The sequence below is a fragment of the Dipodomys merriami genome, unplaced genomic scaffold (genome assembly GCF_024711535.1).
Source record: "Dipodomys merriami isolate MVZ:Mamm:240054 unplaced genomic scaffold, mDipMer1.0.p SCAF_39, whole genome shotgun sequence".
Lineage (NCBI taxonomy): Eukaryota > Metazoa > Chordata > Mammalia > Rodentia > Heteromyidae > Dipodomys > Dipodomys merriami.
Genome location: NW_027205492.1, coordinates 11,548,573 through 11,565,728, shown reverse-complemented (window position 1 = coordinate 11,565,728; position 17,156 = coordinate 11,548,573). Strand labels below are relative to the sequence as shown.

Here is a 17,156-nt window from a genome sequence, read left to right as displayed (position 1 = left end):
AGCCTGGAAGCACTTAGGAGGCGAAGGCAAGAGGAGCAAGAGTTCAAAGCCAGCCTTGGTTCCCATACACCTACAACACCTCAAATGGCCAACATCCATGCACAAGGGAACATATTCCATTCCCACAGCAGAAGGCACCTTATGAACCACTGAGGAGAGCATACTAGACCGTGTGACACTTCAACATAGCTGTCAGTGTGTGTGTGTGTGTGTGTGTGTGCGCACGCACGCAGCACTAGGGCTAAAGCTCACGGCCAAGGTGCTTAGTTTTTTTCTCCACTCAAGACTGGCATTCTACCACTTGAACCATACTTCTACCTTTTTTTGGATAGCTAAGAGTCTCTCATGTTTTTCTAACCAAGATGGCTTTGAACCTTTATCCTTGGATCTCAGTTCCTTGAGAAACTAGGACTATAGGAGTGAGCTGACACTGAGCTTGATCTTGTAGACATTCTTAGCAAAGCTATTGCTTGGTGACCCCTGGAGTTACACCTTCAACTCTATTCAAGTTCCACACTGGTACCCAACCCTTCCACAGAGATGTCGTCCAAGGTGGCAGGAAGTGACCCTGTCTACCACACTGCCAAAATCAACAGCACACCCCTGAAACCCGGAGCCTGCGTAATGGTCATCTCTAAAGTCACGAGGTCGTTTGCCTCCAGAGGAGCTTGTTCCCTGAGACTGGCAGCTGGAGAGCTTTCTTTTTTTTTAATTGAGATGAGGAGATTACATAAATTTCACCTATTTCACAGTGTTGTGGAGTAGTGATACTTAGTTAAGATCACAAACACATTCTAACCTTCACAAGGCAAATTGTCATTATCATGGTGTATAAAGTTTGTGAATTCTATGATTTTGACAATACAACTATTTCTTCCACCTTGGGTGATGTGTACATTTCTTTCCCTCTTTCCTCTCATTCCCTCGCTCCCATCGCTGCCCTTGAATTGCTTAGCTCCTTTTCCTCTGTGTCCAGTGCTGCTGCTGATTCCCTCTGTTGTATGCTTTCCCGGTTCCTTCTGATGCAGATGGACAACTTTCAAGGCACAATCTGCCTTGCATCATCAGATCAGCCATTGGCCACCATGCCAGCCCGGGTTGGTAAAACCAGGAAGGGGTCAGGGTTTGGTAGCTCGGGGTGTCACTCTTTCTCCCCGTGGAGGACAAATGGGGATGGTCAGCTGGAAGAGAAACACACGGTGTATCTGGAGGAAGGGAAGTCAACATCCTCCTAAAAGCGTGGACCTTCTGGACGATGAGACCAGGAGTGGCAGCCAGGACTCCCCTTCCCTCCCTCCACCCTCCGGTCCAGGGGACTCAGGTAGCCATGGAGACTGCATGGCCATGCAGGGTACAGAACCCACCACTGTCTAACCTAGAAGGACCTCGGGCTCTCCTTCTTCTATGGAGCCAGTGACAGCCACTTCCAAGCCGTGCCCTGGGGCTCCACGCAGGCAGGTGTCACTGCTCCTTGGCCCACCCTCCACCAGGCTGCAGAGAAAGGCTGGATGGCAGGAAGGGCCTGGATCCCGGGGCACAGCCGCCCTTGCAGGAGGCGGCATTGCCAACGAGCCCCGAGGAGCCAGGCCGTGGGCTCCGGCGGCCCCACCACCGCCAAGCCCCGAGAGAAGAGAAGCTTCTCTTTGTTCCTCACCCGTCCGTGACCCGACCTTGTTTCGCTTTGGTTTTCAACATCCAAATCCAGGAAGTTTAGGTCTCAGTGCTCAGCCTGACACTAGACCCCCACCCCCACCACGGGCGGGGGGGGCGGGGGAGAATGACTGTCATTGTTATGGAATCGTTTCAAATGAGAAACAGCCGAAATCTTCCCTGCCTTGGCCACAACTTAAATCACACACACATGCAAGATAAGACAACCATGCCTGCTGGTGGAGACACCCTCTCTGCCCTCGACGAGACCCACAGGTGTGCCCTCCGCAGGAAAAGAGGGATGGCATCCAGAAGGGGCCAGGCCTCCAGATGCATCTCCAGCCAGCACACGCGGAGTCCCATGGGACTGCTACCCGCTGTGGGCATGCGCTCTGGCTGATAGGCTCTCTCGGACCATGGGTGGTGCCCTTTGGCTTAAGCAGAGAAAATGACCTTCTGGCTTCCCCAGCACCAGCTCAGGGCACTACTCAGAAACAGTCATTTCCTTCCTTCCTTCCTTTTTTGATACCAGCACTGGGGCTGGAACTCAGGGTCTTGCGTTCATTCTTGGCTTTTTCAAGGCTGATGTTCTACCACTTGAACCACCACAGCTCCACTTCAGGCTCTTTTTTGCTGGTGAATTGGAGATAAGAGTCTCACTGACATTCCTGTCTGAGCTGGCTTTGAACCACAGTCCTCAGATCTCAGCCTCGGATGTGAGCCACCAGCACCCCACTCCCTTGTTATCCTTGTACCCCAGATCCAAGGAGCAGAGTTGCTGCTCCCAGGACATGCAATGGGAACAAAGATTCAGGGAAGCAGGCGGGTGAGGGCCGGGGCCTGGCTATGACTCACTCCTCAGTCCTGGATTGACTTTGGTTCATTTCCAAAACATTGTCTGCAGCACAATTCGGCACAGCTGCTCCAAGCCAACTTCTAGTCCAAAAGCAGGTTGTCGATAAGAAATCCATCCTCCTCTTCCCCCTCTGCCCCCGTGACTTCCGCCTAACACCCCCACGTCTTAAGTCTTGATTGAGAAATCACTGCCAACCTAAGACCTCTTTTCGCAGCTTTAAAGCAAAACAATTGTGATCTTGACATATCAGCCCGATAAATCCAACTTAATGGGAACGCTGAGCTGCCAAGAGCGAAGTTTGAAGTTGGCAGAGCTTAAATTACTTCAGGCCATCCAATGCCAACATTAAGTCAAGAATTGCCGAGCGTTTCATAGAGAATTATGAATTAAGGATTATGAGACTCGAGCTGAAGCAATAGCCTTATCCAATGTGGAAAATCCTTTCTCTCCCACGTCCCTTTGAAGCCAGGCCACACATGCCAAAGTATAAACACACCACTTCCTGGAGGAAAGGCCAGGATACTTCAGCCTGAGATCAAGTGCCCGATGTGTGCATCAGAGAGCCTCTTCACCTCCAGCCAGGAGCGCCCTCTCCCCAGGCAAAGACCCGGTCTCCAAGTACCCTGCAGGCAGGCCAAGTGACCAGGATGCCTGGGCAAGAAGACATGGTCTCCTGAGCTGGAGAAGTTCTCACTGCTCTGCTGCCTTCCGCACCTTTTGCCACTGGCTTGTGATTGTCCCCAAAGGAGAAGCTGCCCCAGGAATGCTGGCAGTGACCCCAACACCAGACAGCAACGCACCTGTGCCCAGCAGGAGCCGTCCCTCGGACACTGCTCTCCACATGCTCTAATTCATGTGCTGCAGCACACCCAATGCCCAGAGTTCAACCCGCAGCACACGCACAAAAAATGCTGGGGGGCAGGTGCCAGTGGCTCATGCCTGTAATCCCAGCTACTCAGGAGGCTGAGATTTTAAGATCACAGTTCAAAACTAGTCTAGGCAGACCAATCTAAGAGATTCTTATCTCCAACTAGCCGGAACATGCCAGAAGTGGAGGTGTGGCTCCAAGTGGTAGAGCACCAGCCTTAACAGGAAAAGCTAAGGAAGAATGTAAGGCCCCGAGTTCAAGCCCCAATAGTGGCAGACACTAAAAACAGTTGGCACTTCTTTCTCCAAGTCAGTTGACTGTCCCCCCCAAACCCCTTAACATGCTAGACAGAATGCGACCGCCAGCTGGCGAAAGACACTGTCAGCACTCAGCACCCCTGAGCAGTGTTGCCAGGGAGAGAAATAAAACTTCAGGTACCATCCTGGAGATTGGGGGTGGGGGTGGGGGCATGGAGATAGAAGGTGGGAGGGAGGGAGGGAGGGAGAGAGAGAGAGAGAAGAGAGAGAGAGAGAGAGAGAGAGAGAGAGAGAGAGAGAGAGAGAGAGAGGGAGGGAGAGACAGTGGCAGAGAGATAGATAAAGAGAGAACCAGGTTAGAACCAGGCCGTCACAGATTCTATTGAGAATATTTTTTTATTATACAGGTATCATACATACACACAACAATCACTTGGGGAACATTTCTGAGCACGAAGTTCAATTCCAAATCTCCATTTCACCCACACAAGCTACGCCACACATTCATCTTAGAGTTCAGCCCTACAGGAATGAGACACAAACTTATTGCTTTTTTTGGACAGAGAGCTTGAATTCAATAGAACCTGCTACATACCATAAATGAAGCCAAGTGTTTTCTTCATTCTTCATACCCTGTGTATATATCTGAATAAAATTTAAAGATGTGCCATTGATTACCCATCACCGTTAAAGATTAAATCTGACCCTGTGTCCCCCAAAGTTTTAGGAAGTATGCCAGTATTTACAGACCCCATTAAATTATGCATAAATAAAATCTATACAGTCAATACACTTTCTCAAAATACAGAGTCTCTGCAGGGGCTTGGGAGGTGGCAGGCTGCGGCTGGCACTTCCTGCTTACCCTTTTCAAGTTTAATGGAGAAAAGAAAAAAAATCAAGATCTGAAATAAATATGCAAATAAAGCTTCGGTATCTTAAAGGAACATGTCGGTTCAAAGAGTCTCCCCTTTAAAGAATCACAACTTTCCAAGAAAAAAAAAAGACGAGACAAGAAAATGACATCATCAGCAGGCTGTATTTCTACAAATTTCCTAAAGCCAGAGGCCCCCTGTGAACATGGGGTTGCAGGTTTTCTCGGCTTGCTAGACATAGAACCTTTGCCTCCCGCCAAAGGGGTCCGATCTCCGAAGACGTTAGATAAATACCCATTTTTAGATGAATCATCTAGAGAACCTAAAAACCAACCATTAAGTTAATACTGAAAATAAAGAGTGGTTGTGGCTCTGAAATTCATCCCTTTTTTCCGGCATCAGCAGCTTGAGAGTGTGGTTTCTTGACAAGCCCAGGGAATTTACCAAATAAAAAAAAGGTTCCAAATCTTGTAGCACCGTGTTCAGAGAAAAATGATGGAGTTCCAAAGAACAAACACCAAACATTGAGTGGAAAAACGAATCAACCAACCAAAAAAAAAAAAAAAAAAAACCACACCAGAAAAACAAAAACAAAAACTCCAGTGCCTGGCGCCTTGCACGGGTGGACTGTATCCGAAGTGAGAGACTTCAGCCTGCTACGCCACCTGACATCGGGGCAAGCGGGTGGAGACGGCTGGCATCCGGAAACAAGGGGAGGCTTTTCTGACAACAAGGTAGGCAAAAAGGGAAACAACAGCAGAACACTCTTCCCCCGGGGCCAGAGGGGTCCTAGTGTGTCCAAGTGGGGGGACAGGGCCTCACAGTCCCTTCCCTTCCCCACTCTCCGGTCCTCCGTCCCCGCCGGTCACTTCCTGTGCTTGTCCATTTTCTCCAGGCTCTTGGAATCCGCCGGGCTCTGGTCTCCGGGGCTCATGTAGGATTTGTCTATGGCCATCAAGGCTTCTTTGATGTAGTTCTGTAGCGCGGACACGGCTGCGCAGATGGCCTGGCTGCCGAAGCCGTGGGTAATTAGGCTGAAGTGAGACAGGCAGTTCTGTATGCTCGTCTCTAACACTGGAGTGGGCCTGCTGTTCCCATTGGGGGTTCGGTCCTGATTGAGGAGGTCTGTGAATTCTTTACACACTTGCCTGTGGAGACAGCGGGTTGACCCCTGTGAGCCTTCCCTGGCCCTGGGCAGATCCACCCCAGGAGCACCAGGAGCAGACTGGAATGGTTTGACTGAGGTCACACTTAGCACCTACTGTGTGCCACACCCTGCTAGGCTGAGCTCCTTCCTCGCAGGATCTCATTTGGTTTGTGTGGCACTGGAGTAAAGATAATAGGATTAATTCCAGTCAGCTAACTAAGGTCACCAGGACCCAGAGGTTAAGGGACAAGTTTACTTTGGTACAAATTGGTTGCAATAAATAAACACTATCAGAAACAAAGAAGCCTGCACAGGTAGCTCACGCCTGTCATCCTAGCTACTCAGGAGGCTGAGAGCTGAGGATCACCATTCAAAGCCAGCCCAGGCAGCAAAGTCCATGAGACTCTTATCTCCAATAAACCTCTCAGAAAACCAGAAGTGGCGCAGTGGCTCAAGTGGTAGAATGCTCGCCTTGAGCTGAAGAGCTGAGGGACAGCACCCAGGCCCAGAGTTCAAGCCCCATGACCAACAAAAAGAAAAAAAGAAACCTCAAGAGCCGACACAATGGCGGAAACTGGCCATGGCAGAGTGGCTGGTTCACTGGCTTCTTGCTTCATCTTTTGAATTGACTTCATTTAGCAAGATTTGACTCCTGCTTCACTGAGCAAGATTCTAAAATGAGGCACTGTTAAGTTTCTCAGAGTAGAAACTCCACTGTTGCATGAAATTCACTTTGGAGCCAATTTTCCCACAAGTCTCTCATGAATTTACTCTGATCTTTGCATGGAAATAAACATACTAGCTTTTCTCTTCCGTGCGCACGCATGCACACGCATGCACACACATGCACGCGCACACACACACGCACGCACGCACAGAGCCCCGTTTGTGACATTTCTGTCCTGAAGCCAGTACTGGGCTCTCCACCCTGGGGTTTGCCACAGGCGATACTCACTGTGCTGCAAGGAGCATACTCTTCCTCGCTGCCATCTCATTCCGTCCTCCGAGATGAGGTCTGGTTAAATACTCTGCCACAGGCTTACTGGGAAACTCAGCTTCACAGACATAGGCAAAGTCCCGTGCCAAATGAACAGCCTCACCTGCAACAATATTGGGATCAGGCTCTGAGACGGCTGTGGCCACCACTGAAGACTGGCCTGCCAGCCTGCCTCCCTCCCTCCTTCTCTGGCATTCATTGTCTCCCAGCCACTCTGCCTCCTAAAATACAGTCATGGGCAGGGCACACTGCAGTGGGCAGACTGAGTTGTCAGGGGCCTGCCAGGAATCCTGCCCTAGAAATACCACGTGTGAAGACCACCCAGCAAGAGGTAGAAGAAGTCCTTGCTTTGCACTGTTCCTGGGACTTGAACTCAGGGCCTGGACACTATCCCTGAGCTTTTGTGCACAAGACTGGCACTCTACCATTTGAGTCACAATTCCACTTCTGGCTTTTTGGTGGTTAACTAGAAAAAAGTTTCATGGACTTTCCTGCCAAGGCTGGCTTAGAACTGTGATCCTCAGATCTAAGCCTCCCCAGAAGCTGGGATCACAGGTGCCAGCTAACTGTGCCCTTAGGACTCCATAGGTTTGTGAAATGCTCACACACTCACAGTCTGATAAGCAGATGACCAGCCATGGCCATGCTGTCTCTGGGTAATAATCTTAGCTCTTGTTGGGTAGTAGGGAGTTTTAGGGAGATGAGTTTGTCTGACAAAGGCAAACATCACTTTTCTTTGTAAAACTGGGATTCATCAGACCAGGTACCACATCCTGACATCTTAGGAGATGGAGGTAGGAAGACTGAGGTCAGACAAAATTGTATAAGACCCTATTGAGCCGGGCGCCAGTGGCTAATGCCTGTAATCCTAGCTACTCAGGAGGCTGAGATCTGAGGGCTGTGGTTCAAAGCCAGCTTAGGCAGGAAAGTCTATGAGACTCTCATCTCCATTAAACTACTCAGAAAAAACCAGAAGTGGTGCTGTGGCTCAAGTGGTAGAGCACTAGCTTTGAGCAAAAGAAGCTTTTAAAGATAACACGTAGGCCCAGAATTAAAGCCCCACGACAGCCCAGGCATGAGTCCATGTGACTCTTATGTCCAATTAACCAGTGAAAAGGCCGAAGTGGGGGTGTAACTCAAATGGTTGAGTGCCAGCCTTAAGTGAAAAAGGCCAAGTAAGAGCACAAGGTCTGGAGTTTAAGGCCTACTACTAGTATTTTTAACAATAATAATAATTAGTAGTAGTAATAGTAGTAGTAGGAAGAAGAAGAAACAGAACAGGCAGGCTTCTAGACTATTTCTTTTAAAAGAGGCAGGAAGATTAACGTGGGGGGTAGTAGTGAATGAATGCCTGTAATCCCATCACGGGGAGGCTAAATCTGGAAGGGTGGTTCAAGGCCACCCTGGGCCTTAGGGTAAAAGAACAAGTAAACAAAGACTGAGATCTCAGCTGCACGAAGCACCAGCTTAGTGTGTTCTCTGACCTAAGCCCAATCCCCAGCCAAAACAAAAAAAGGAGGGTGAAAGGCCAGCCCGTGGCTCCAGCCTGTCATCCTAGCTACTCAGAAGGCTGAAAGCTGAGGATCAAGGTTCAAAGCCAGCATGGGCAAGAACGTAGGGGAGACTACTCAATTAACCTCCAGAAAAAACCAGAAGTGGCTCTGTGGCTCAAGTGGTAGAACACTAACCTTGAACTGAAGAGCTGAGGGACATGCCCAGGCCCAGAGTTCAAGACCCAAGACTGACAAAAGAAAAAGCGGGGTTGGGGGGTGGACATGGGGGGGGGGTGGTTCCTATGGGAAACCCAGGACTCTCAGCCTGGGTAATCATCTTGGAACACTGACTCCTCCATCCAAAGTACAGGAGAAGAGAAGAACACCAGGAGAGAGGACTGCAGGAGCAAGGGGCGGTGGGGGCTGTCCTGTTCCAGGGCAGAGGCCTGGAGAGCCTTGCAAAGACCCAGGTGGTGGCTGAGGTCCCCTCCCCCCCTCACCATTGATTCAGGTTCAGTTGTTTCAGCACAGCTATCACGAGGTGGAGGAAATGTCTTCAGAACATTGCACAGTACCACAGAGCTGGAGCCTGCCCAGGTCCAGAGCCCGTAGCTGAGGAACGCACCAGGGGCTGAGGAGGGGCTGCTCTGGGGGGCAGTCTGTGTCCCGCCCCACCTTCCCGCAGTCAGGAGGTGCTGCTTTGCTGCTCCCCCCCTACACACACCCCTTTTTAAGGGTTGGACTACATTCTTGGCTCCTTTCCAGGTGGGGGAGGACAGTCTTCCATTCAGGAGACTCCAATGCCATTTACGGGGACAATAATCTGAAGGCTGGGGAGAGGGCCTCTCTCTCTGGCCAGGGGTTCTATTGCTTTCTTGTCTCTTGATGAGAAGGAATGGCAAGTTAGGTAAGGGCTGGTGTATGCAAGGACCATGAGCACAAGATTCCACAGGGAAAACAAACAAACCAAAAAACAACCATACTTCATTCTGCCCCACATTAAAACTACCCAGGTAAATAAAAGTACAGTCCTCCATCAGCTCCTCCTTCAAATCTAAGTTCATTTAATAGGAAACATTTTTGCCGGTCTGAAATACATATACACGATCTGAGGCTAAGAAAACCATTTCTTTGGGCATGGATTCTCCAAGGAACTCGGAAGCCTGGAGCTGTCAGATACAGGGCTGTGAACTCTTTCAGACAAAATGGATTCATTAACAGGAACAGAACAATTCAACTTGCTTTCATCTCTCCCTGCTTGGGACCATGTCTTAAAAGAGTCGTGGTCTGGCTTTTCTTTTGCAGAAGTATTAAAGACAGCACAAATTAAAACCATTTCCCAAGAGCCCCCAGCAGGACTGACCTTCCACCAAAGATGTCAGCAGGGTCACGTGAGCAGCTTTCCGTCTCCCTGCTGGAAGGTTCAGACCGATCTTGTCTAACTTCTCCCTCAGAGATCGGCCTCCATTTTTGGACTTGGCTCTGGGAAAAAGAAATTGGCTACTGTCAATAAAACAAAACACTCTACCCTTTGACTATTGGGCCTTCCTAGCACCAGGTGCTCATGCCTGTAATCCTAGCTACTCAAGAGGATGAGATCTGAGGATCATGCTTCAAAGCCACCCAGGCAGGAAAATCACTGAGCCTATCTCCAATTAATCACCAAAAAGCCAAAGTGGAACTGTGGCTCAAGTGGTAAAGTACTAGCCTTGAGTCAAAAAAAAAAAAAAAAGTTCAGGGACAGTACCCAGACCCCACAGTTCAAGTACCAGCACACACACAAATAAAACAATAAAATAAACTCTACCTTCTAAAGTTGAAATCTGTCATGCTAATTCATAATTTTTAAAAATATGTAAAATTAAAAAACAAACCTTCTACCACCCCTTTTATTTTCTAATGAGCACAAAGCATCACATGCTGTATTGCCGTAGATAATACATTTTCAACTTAGAAAACTGTACCTCCCCCCATCTCCCTGTGTGTGTAAGGGGGGGGGAGACAAAAGCCTCCCTTCTCAATACAGATGTTAGCCCGTAAAATTGAATCCTAACCAGATGATAATTTGTTAGCATCGTTTTAACACTTCCTTCTGCATTTGGCACTTTCTAAAAGAGAAGGAGTGTACTAAATCTCTCGCTGAGCCGATTAGAATTCAGCGTTAGGCATACAAGTTACATAAACGTTAAAAATACCTCCCAGGTTCTCTATACATTCACCTTCAACTACCCAAGTGCAGACCGCAGGGCCCCCCAGTACCTTCTGAGCACGCCTCCCAAGAGTGAGGCGTTCAAGCACTCGGGTGGGGAGAGCCGCCGCTGTACTTCGGCCACCGTCACTTTGTATTTGGATGTGGAACTGAGGAGGGACAATCTTCCGGGGACAGAACAGAAGACCTCGCTGGGGTTCATCACAGCCCCCACCAGCTCCTTCTGACACGGCAGACCCAGTGGATTCTTGGTCATGGAGATGGGGCCTGTTGAAGAGACCAGCCCTGGGGGTCACCAAAGCCCAGTCTCAGCAGAGTTTTTTTCCCACCCAGGAATGGGCTAAACTAAGTGGTTTTCCGACAAGAAACCTCCTATGTGGGACTACAGGCTCCACACCGCCAGGTCTTTTTCTTATTTCCTTTTCTTATTTCTAAGTCATATTCGTTCTTCAAAGATAAATCAAATGTGAAATTCACAAGTTAACACCTTGCAAAGTTAATTAGTCAAGATCCCAAGCATGTTTTTTTTTTCCCACCCAGTTCCTGGCTACCTCTGTAATCTGCTTAATTAGAACATTTGCCTTCAGAAGCCGCTTCAATACCAGTCCCACCCCCTGAGAATCCCTGAACTAAACCCACAGGATTCAGACCCTGCTCCCAAAAGCCTTCTGTAGAAGTGCTCTCATTAACACCCATTAATCCATTCAGTTTAAGTTTACTGGGAAATTTTATTTTCCAAATTTCTCCCCAGCCTCCACACCTATTGCAATGTATTCAAGCAGTTTGATTCCATATCACCAACCTTAACCACTTTTAAGAGTATTGGTCCATCTTTCCACCCAAACAGCCAGCCTGACAGTTCAGCACAAGAACTCAATTTCATGAACCACTCGCTCAAGGGTAATACAATTTTTTCTCATCCCTTGCTCCCAACAAAAACCAGCAAGGGGGAGGGGGGGAGGGAGACAGATCACGAGCCCTGGTCCCGTTGTACACAGTTTTTTGTTGTTTTGTTTTTTTGGTAGGCCAGACTTGCCCAAAACCTTTCATCCACACAGGTCAGAATTAGTGATCCTCTCAAAATTCATCCTTGAAATCACAAGTGGGGGGAAAAAAATCACACCCACTCAATCAACCATTAAGAACTGTCACAGACCCAATCATTCCCGGGGAGGTGGTTGCCAATGGATTTCAGATTAATGAAATCACCGTGTGAAACCTCCGGCGGGCTTTCCCTGGCGGCGGAGCCCCTCCCCCACGCCGAGGGTCCCAGTTTCCAGGGGAGGCGAACCTCGCGAGCCCCAAGCCCCTTAGCCGGGGAGCGAGGGAGCGAGGGAAGGGGTGCGGGCGACCCGGCGCCCGGCACTCACGCGGATCTCGATCCAATCCCCGATCCAAATAAAAGCAATCTCTAAAGCCTAGTTGGTTTTGTTTTTAAAAAGCTTCCAAGGGCCTCCCTGGTCTGCTGCGCTTCAGGGCAGAAAGGAGTTGTCGCATGCCACTTCCCCAAGCCTGGTTTCCTCGAGGGCGCGGTCGCACCCGTCCACGACACCAAGTGCCCCCCTCCCACGGCGCAGGAAACGCCTCGGGTTACCTTTGCGGATGACGGTCTGGTCGTGGAGGAGAAGATGCTGGTCGTCCACATTCTGGGAGGAGAAAGAACAAAGTTTGCTTTAGGTTTGGTTTGGGGAGCTCGGGGCGAGGGGAGCCCCGGGGCAGGCGGGCCCCGGGGCGTGCGGGCGTGCGCTCACCTGCACCTCCTCCATCTGGTGCGCCACGTCGTGCAGCCCCAGGTTCTCGGCCAGGCCCGCGGCGTCGAGGGCGTGCGCGTGCGGCAGCAGCAGCTCGGAGCGGCGGTAGGCATCCCGGCGCGCGCCCACCGCGCCCGCGTCCAGCCCCGCGAGGTGCGGCAGCAGCGCGGCGGGGCGCCCGTGGTGCGGGGGCAGCCCCGCCCCGTCCTGGCCCTGGCGGCCCGGCCAGGCCTGCTGCTGGCTGCCGGTGGGTGCAGGTTGGTGCAGAGGGTTGATGGCGGCGGCGTAGGCTTCGCCCAGGTGCGAGTAGGGATCGGCCGACTGCGAGTAAGCCAGCTGCTGGTAGGGCGGCGGGAAGTAGGGCGGCGGCTGGTACTCGGAGACGCCGGTGTGCGACAGGGGCGGCGCGGGGCTGTAGAGGTGCTGGCCGGCCGAGGACAGGTGGGGGATGCGCGGGTTCCCATTGCTGCTCGCGTCGTGGCGATCCTGGGAGGAACGGAGAGAGGAGACCCGGTTAGTACGAAAACCTCGATACGGCGAACCCGCCAGCCCTGCGCGCGCCGCCGAACCCGCCGGGACCGCCGCGCGCCGGCCCCCGGGGGCGAGGCGCCCGGGGGCCTCGGTCGTGAAACCCCGACCCCCGGGAGGAAGAGGAGGCTGCATTAAGACCTGGGAGCACAAATCCTCCACGCCCCGTGGCGCGGATCTCCGCGCCATGAAGCCGGAGGCGCTAGCAGACTTCGAGGCTGATCCCCGGGTGTCGGGACGGGAAAGGCCGGCGGCGTCCCGGGAGGAAGCCGGGCGGCAGTGAACCCCGTGCCGCGCGCGCTCGCTCGCCAGCCCGCACGTGTTGCCCCGGCGCAGCCGGCAGGAATAGTGCACGGGCGAGGCTGGCTCGCGCCTCCCCCGCCCCAGGGAACCTCCCTTCCACGCCCTTCGGGCTAAGACCTCGGGGCAGGGGACGCTCGCGGGCGGTGGCAGCGTCCCAGCGCCGCCCGAGGGGCTCGAGGAGGAACCCGCTGCGGCCCGGGGCTGCGCTCTCCAGTCCGCGAAGCCAGAGCGAAGGAACGCGAGGCGCGATCGGCCACGGTCACAGTCCCCCCACCCCAGCCAGGGCGGAGACCCCGAGGCCCGGGCCACGCGCCCCAACTTAACTCCTGAAAGATGTGTCCGCCGGGTCCCCGGGGTCACCAGGGTAGCGGGGAGCCCGCGGGAGCACGGTGCGGCCGCCCCCTAGCGGGAGCGCCCGGCCACGCCGGCGGGGGGCCGCCCCCCTCCGGGTCCGGGGGCGCCGCGCGCGCGCTCGGGCTTGCCGGCCGCCCCGGCTCCCCGCTCCACGCGCCCCGGCGCTCGCCGCCCGCCCGCGTCTTCTTCCTCTTCCCGCTCGCCGCCTCCCTCCCGCCTGCGCTCCGAAACTCCAGCTCAACCTGTCCGACAGGCTGGAGCACTCGCGGGGCAGACGGCCCCGTCGGGCCCCAGCACCCCCAAAGGCGCCCCAGCCCCCACTTCGCCGGAGAGCCAGCCGGGCTTCCGTTGTTCTCCTCCGGCCTCCCCGAGGAGGTAGCGGGGCAGGTGACGGGCCCGCCCCGGAGGAGCCCCGAGAAGGTGTCGCCGGCAGGTAAGTGGCCAGCCTCCTCCCGTGACCCTCCGGACGGAGACGTCCGGTGAGAAGGCCACGTCTAGGATCGCGGAGCGGAGCTCCTGCGGGAGCCCGGGAAGAAGGGCGGCGCGCTCCGAAGGCAGCCGGCTGGTGAGCTTTGTGGGTGGGATCTGCCGTTCTGCCCAGGCCCAGAGCCGGGCACCAGGAAAGGACCAGTACACGACCCCCCCTCCCCCGAACTGGGCTGCGGGGTGTCCGGAGGACTAGACCCCGGCCGGCCGGCAGAGAGGCGAGGGCGCCGGCGCTCCCGTCCTCGACCGCGAGCGGTGGTCCCCCGCCTCCCGGATAGCACTCGGGCAGGGCGGGGCTGCCCCCCTGCGCCCCAGCTCACCTCGCAGTCCTCTTCGTATTTAACATTATCGGTTATTTTCCACAACATGGCGTCCGGAGTACCCCAAAACAGTCTCCAGTTAAATCCAGGCTCCCCCCACCCCCCGAGCGGTAAATCCAAAATCGGGGTCACGGTGTCCGGGCGTCTGCCGCCGCCGCCGCCGCCGCGCGGGCCCCGCCGCCGCCGCCGCGGTCACTGGCTGCGCATCGGAGGCTCCGAGAACGTGGATGCGGCCACTGCGGGGCGCGCGCGCGCGGAGCCGCTGCCGTGGAGCGCCGAAGCCGCGCCCGCACCGTGTGTCCCCGCGATAGCCGGGGGACCCGAACGCCTTAATGAGAAGGAAATTATCATAACTCCTCCCCGGGGGCCGGCGGAGGCCCGGGCGGGGCGGGGCCGCCCCCAGCCAGTCCCGTCGAGCTCCGCCCCGCACCCCGGCTGGGCGTCGCGCGCCGGGGCCCCACGCCGCTCGGGGCGACGCGGGAGCGCGGTGGGCGGCGGGCGGCTCATTGAAAACTCGGAGGCCCGGGAACCGCGACGCGTCCTCCTCGGCCAGTTCCGTCCCGCACACACCTCAAGATGCGCAGAACCAGGAATCCAGATCCCAAAGCCCCGAGATCCTCTCTGCTCGCCCGGCATCCCAGCCCCCTTAGGCCAAGAGATGTCACCTGGAGGTGGGGTCCTGGCATCCGGGGGTGGTCTCAGCACCGGGGCTCCTCGCCCCCAGGACACTTACAGAGTGGGCTGGGGTCGTGCGCGGTACAAGCCCTAGCCGGGCAGAGGCGCCCCTGCCCCGGCTCCCTGAACCCTCCCCTGCCAGCCCGGCCTTCTTGCGGGCTTTCTGCCCCGGAGCGCGGAAATCAGGCGGCTGTGCCACGGGCTCGGAAGTGGAGACAACGGTGTGTCGGTGTCCACGCTGTGGCACGGAGCTGCGGAACGTGGCCAGCCTCCGCCCTGTCCTGCTGCCAAGCCTAGCCCTGCCCAGGGCTCGTTAGCCTTAGAGGTCCGAGCGCCCAGCGCTTACCCAGGTGCGGTGAGGAGGGACGGGGAAGAAGAAAAGGGGCTGCGGAGCCGCCTCCCCAGAAGTGGGGACCCGCCCCCTGAAGGTGGGGACCCAAACCTCCTTCCACCGCCTCCTTCCCGGCCCACTTGGGACGCGTGAGCGGGAAGGAAACGGCGGGGGTTCGTTTGTAAATGTTAAGGAGACGAAACCCCATGCCCGGATTATTGTCATTGGTGTTGTCCTTGCAGGAGGGGGTGGGGAAATGCTCGTGCTGGGGAGGAATCTGCTGGGTCCTCCCAGCCGCGCCCCCCGGCTGGCTCCCCGCTGGGTTCGGACCGTCCGCCGGTCCGGGGAGGGGATTGTTTGGATTCGAAGCTGGATCCGACTTTGCGATCTCAGTACAACGCCCGGGAGCCCGGAGTCCCTGCGCTCTGCAGGATGGCGACTGACCGCCTCCCGTCCCCGCTCGGACTGGTGCGAGCATTTCTTTAGCCCCAGATGGCCTAAAACAAAGTAAGAACTAAGATAAAAATAGGTGTGATCCAAAAGAAGCGTCGCCCCTCGCTTGGAGAGCAGCCACGAGCAAGACGTTTATTACCAGGCGGCTGTTGAAACCACCGGGGCTACTTGCCCGGCCGAGGGTGACCGAGGACCGAGTCTGAAAGATATCAGACCCTCGCCCCTGGCCGGCACCTCCCGGGGGCCTGGGGGGCGGAGGAGCAGCAGGAGCCCTGCTCCGAGCGCGAGAGAATGGGGAGGAGGGGCACCTGTCCGAGGCTGTCCGAGAACTGCACCTGGCCCTGGCGGCAGGCTGGGACCGGAGCTGGGACGATTGGGGTCCCCGACCCCGTGGAGGTGGTGCGGCGCCTCCTCCGGGCGCCCCACAGGGCTCTGCTCCAGTCCTGGGCTTTGGGTTTCCCCCTCTAAGACCCGACCTGGGGTGCAGTGTTAGCCGCTGTCCGGACTGTGCCCCCCAGCTTCGTCCCCGGCGGTCCGCGGCCAGGGGCGCGCGGCGGGCCGAGGGATCGGTGGGCACCGAGGGTCCGCGCCGCTCTCGGGATCCCCCGGGACCCAGAAGCGTTCGCTCGGGGAAGGCCGCACGGACGATCGCCGTCGTGCCGGGAGCCTGCACGGCCGGGGCCGCCCGAAGGTTCGCGCAGTGCCGGTGTCCGCAACCCCGGCCTCCGGTGACCCCAGCTTCTCAGCTGAAAGCGGGAGCCCACGCCTGGAGCACCCAAGACAGACCCCACCGACCCCAGGCCCGGGCGCCCCTGGTGCCGGCTGGACCCTCGGACACCGCCTTCTCCGGGCTGACAGAAGTGGACGGACCCGGATCCCCGCTGTCGCCCCCTAGGGGCCCCGCAGCCACTCACACCCTGGGAGCCGGGGCCCCGCGGCCCGCAGCCGGCTCCCAGCCTCGACTTGGTCAGAGGACCCAACCAGGCCCGAGCCAAGCGGTGTCAGCAGCGCCCCGCCTGCGCCCGCGTCACTGTGCGGGGCCCCGAGGCCCCCGCCCGCTCCCCGGCCCGAGGACGCCGCCTGGCGGGGAGGGCTGGCCGGGGCCGGCCTTCGACTCTGACCCAAGGGGCGCCGGGGCGGCAGGTGGAGGAGCCGCGTGCAGGCCTCGTCCCCCCCCCCCGCCCCGCCTAGGGTCAGCCCCGGCTCCGAGAAGGACCTGGGTCCGTGGCTTGCCGTCCAGGCCCAAGAGTCCGGGCCAGAAGCGGGGGCGAGAGGAGGTGGGCCCCCTCCCCCGGACACCCTGCAGGCCTCAGCACTGAGCACCGCCCGAGCCCACGGCCCGGGGCTCCGAGATACCATCCTGGATCAAAATTCCCCACGCAGAGGCGCGGGTGGCCGGGCGGACACCCTCCCGCCCCGCCCAGTCCCGCCGGCTTCGCGCCACGCCAGGCCCGGGCAGAGGTAATAAATCTCTCTCCACAAACACGCGAGGCGCCCGCAGAGGGCGCTGGGCTGGGCGGAGGGCACTCGGGGCTCCCCGGCCTCCGGGGGGGGGGCGCCTCCCCGGGGGGGTCCCAGACCCGGCCGCTGCCCCTTCGCCGGCGCC

The 17,156-nt window shown here is 56.3% G+C and overlaps 1 protein-coding gene across 1 annotated transcript; it reads right to left on the bottom strand.

Moving 5' to 3' along the window:
- Positions 1–4,048: 4,048 nt before the first annotated feature.
- On the bottom strand, positions 4,049–14,174 carry Tfap2c (transcription factor AP-2 gamma). Its single transcript, XM_069990140.1, has 7 exons — positions 14,092–14,174; positions 12,101–12,586; positions 11,944–11,995; positions 10,400–10,616; positions 9,504–9,622; positions 6,606–6,750; positions 4,049–5,651 (listed from the first exon to the last, which is right to left on the bottom strand). The coding sequence occupies exons 1-7, from the start codon at positions 14,137–14,139 to the stop codon at positions 5,369–5,371; spliced, it is 1,350 nt and encodes a 449-aa protein (XP_069846241.1). The 5' UTR covers positions 14,140–14,174; the 3' UTR covers positions 4,049–5,368.
- Between the last annotated feature and the right edge of the window lie 2,982 nt (positions 14,175–17,156).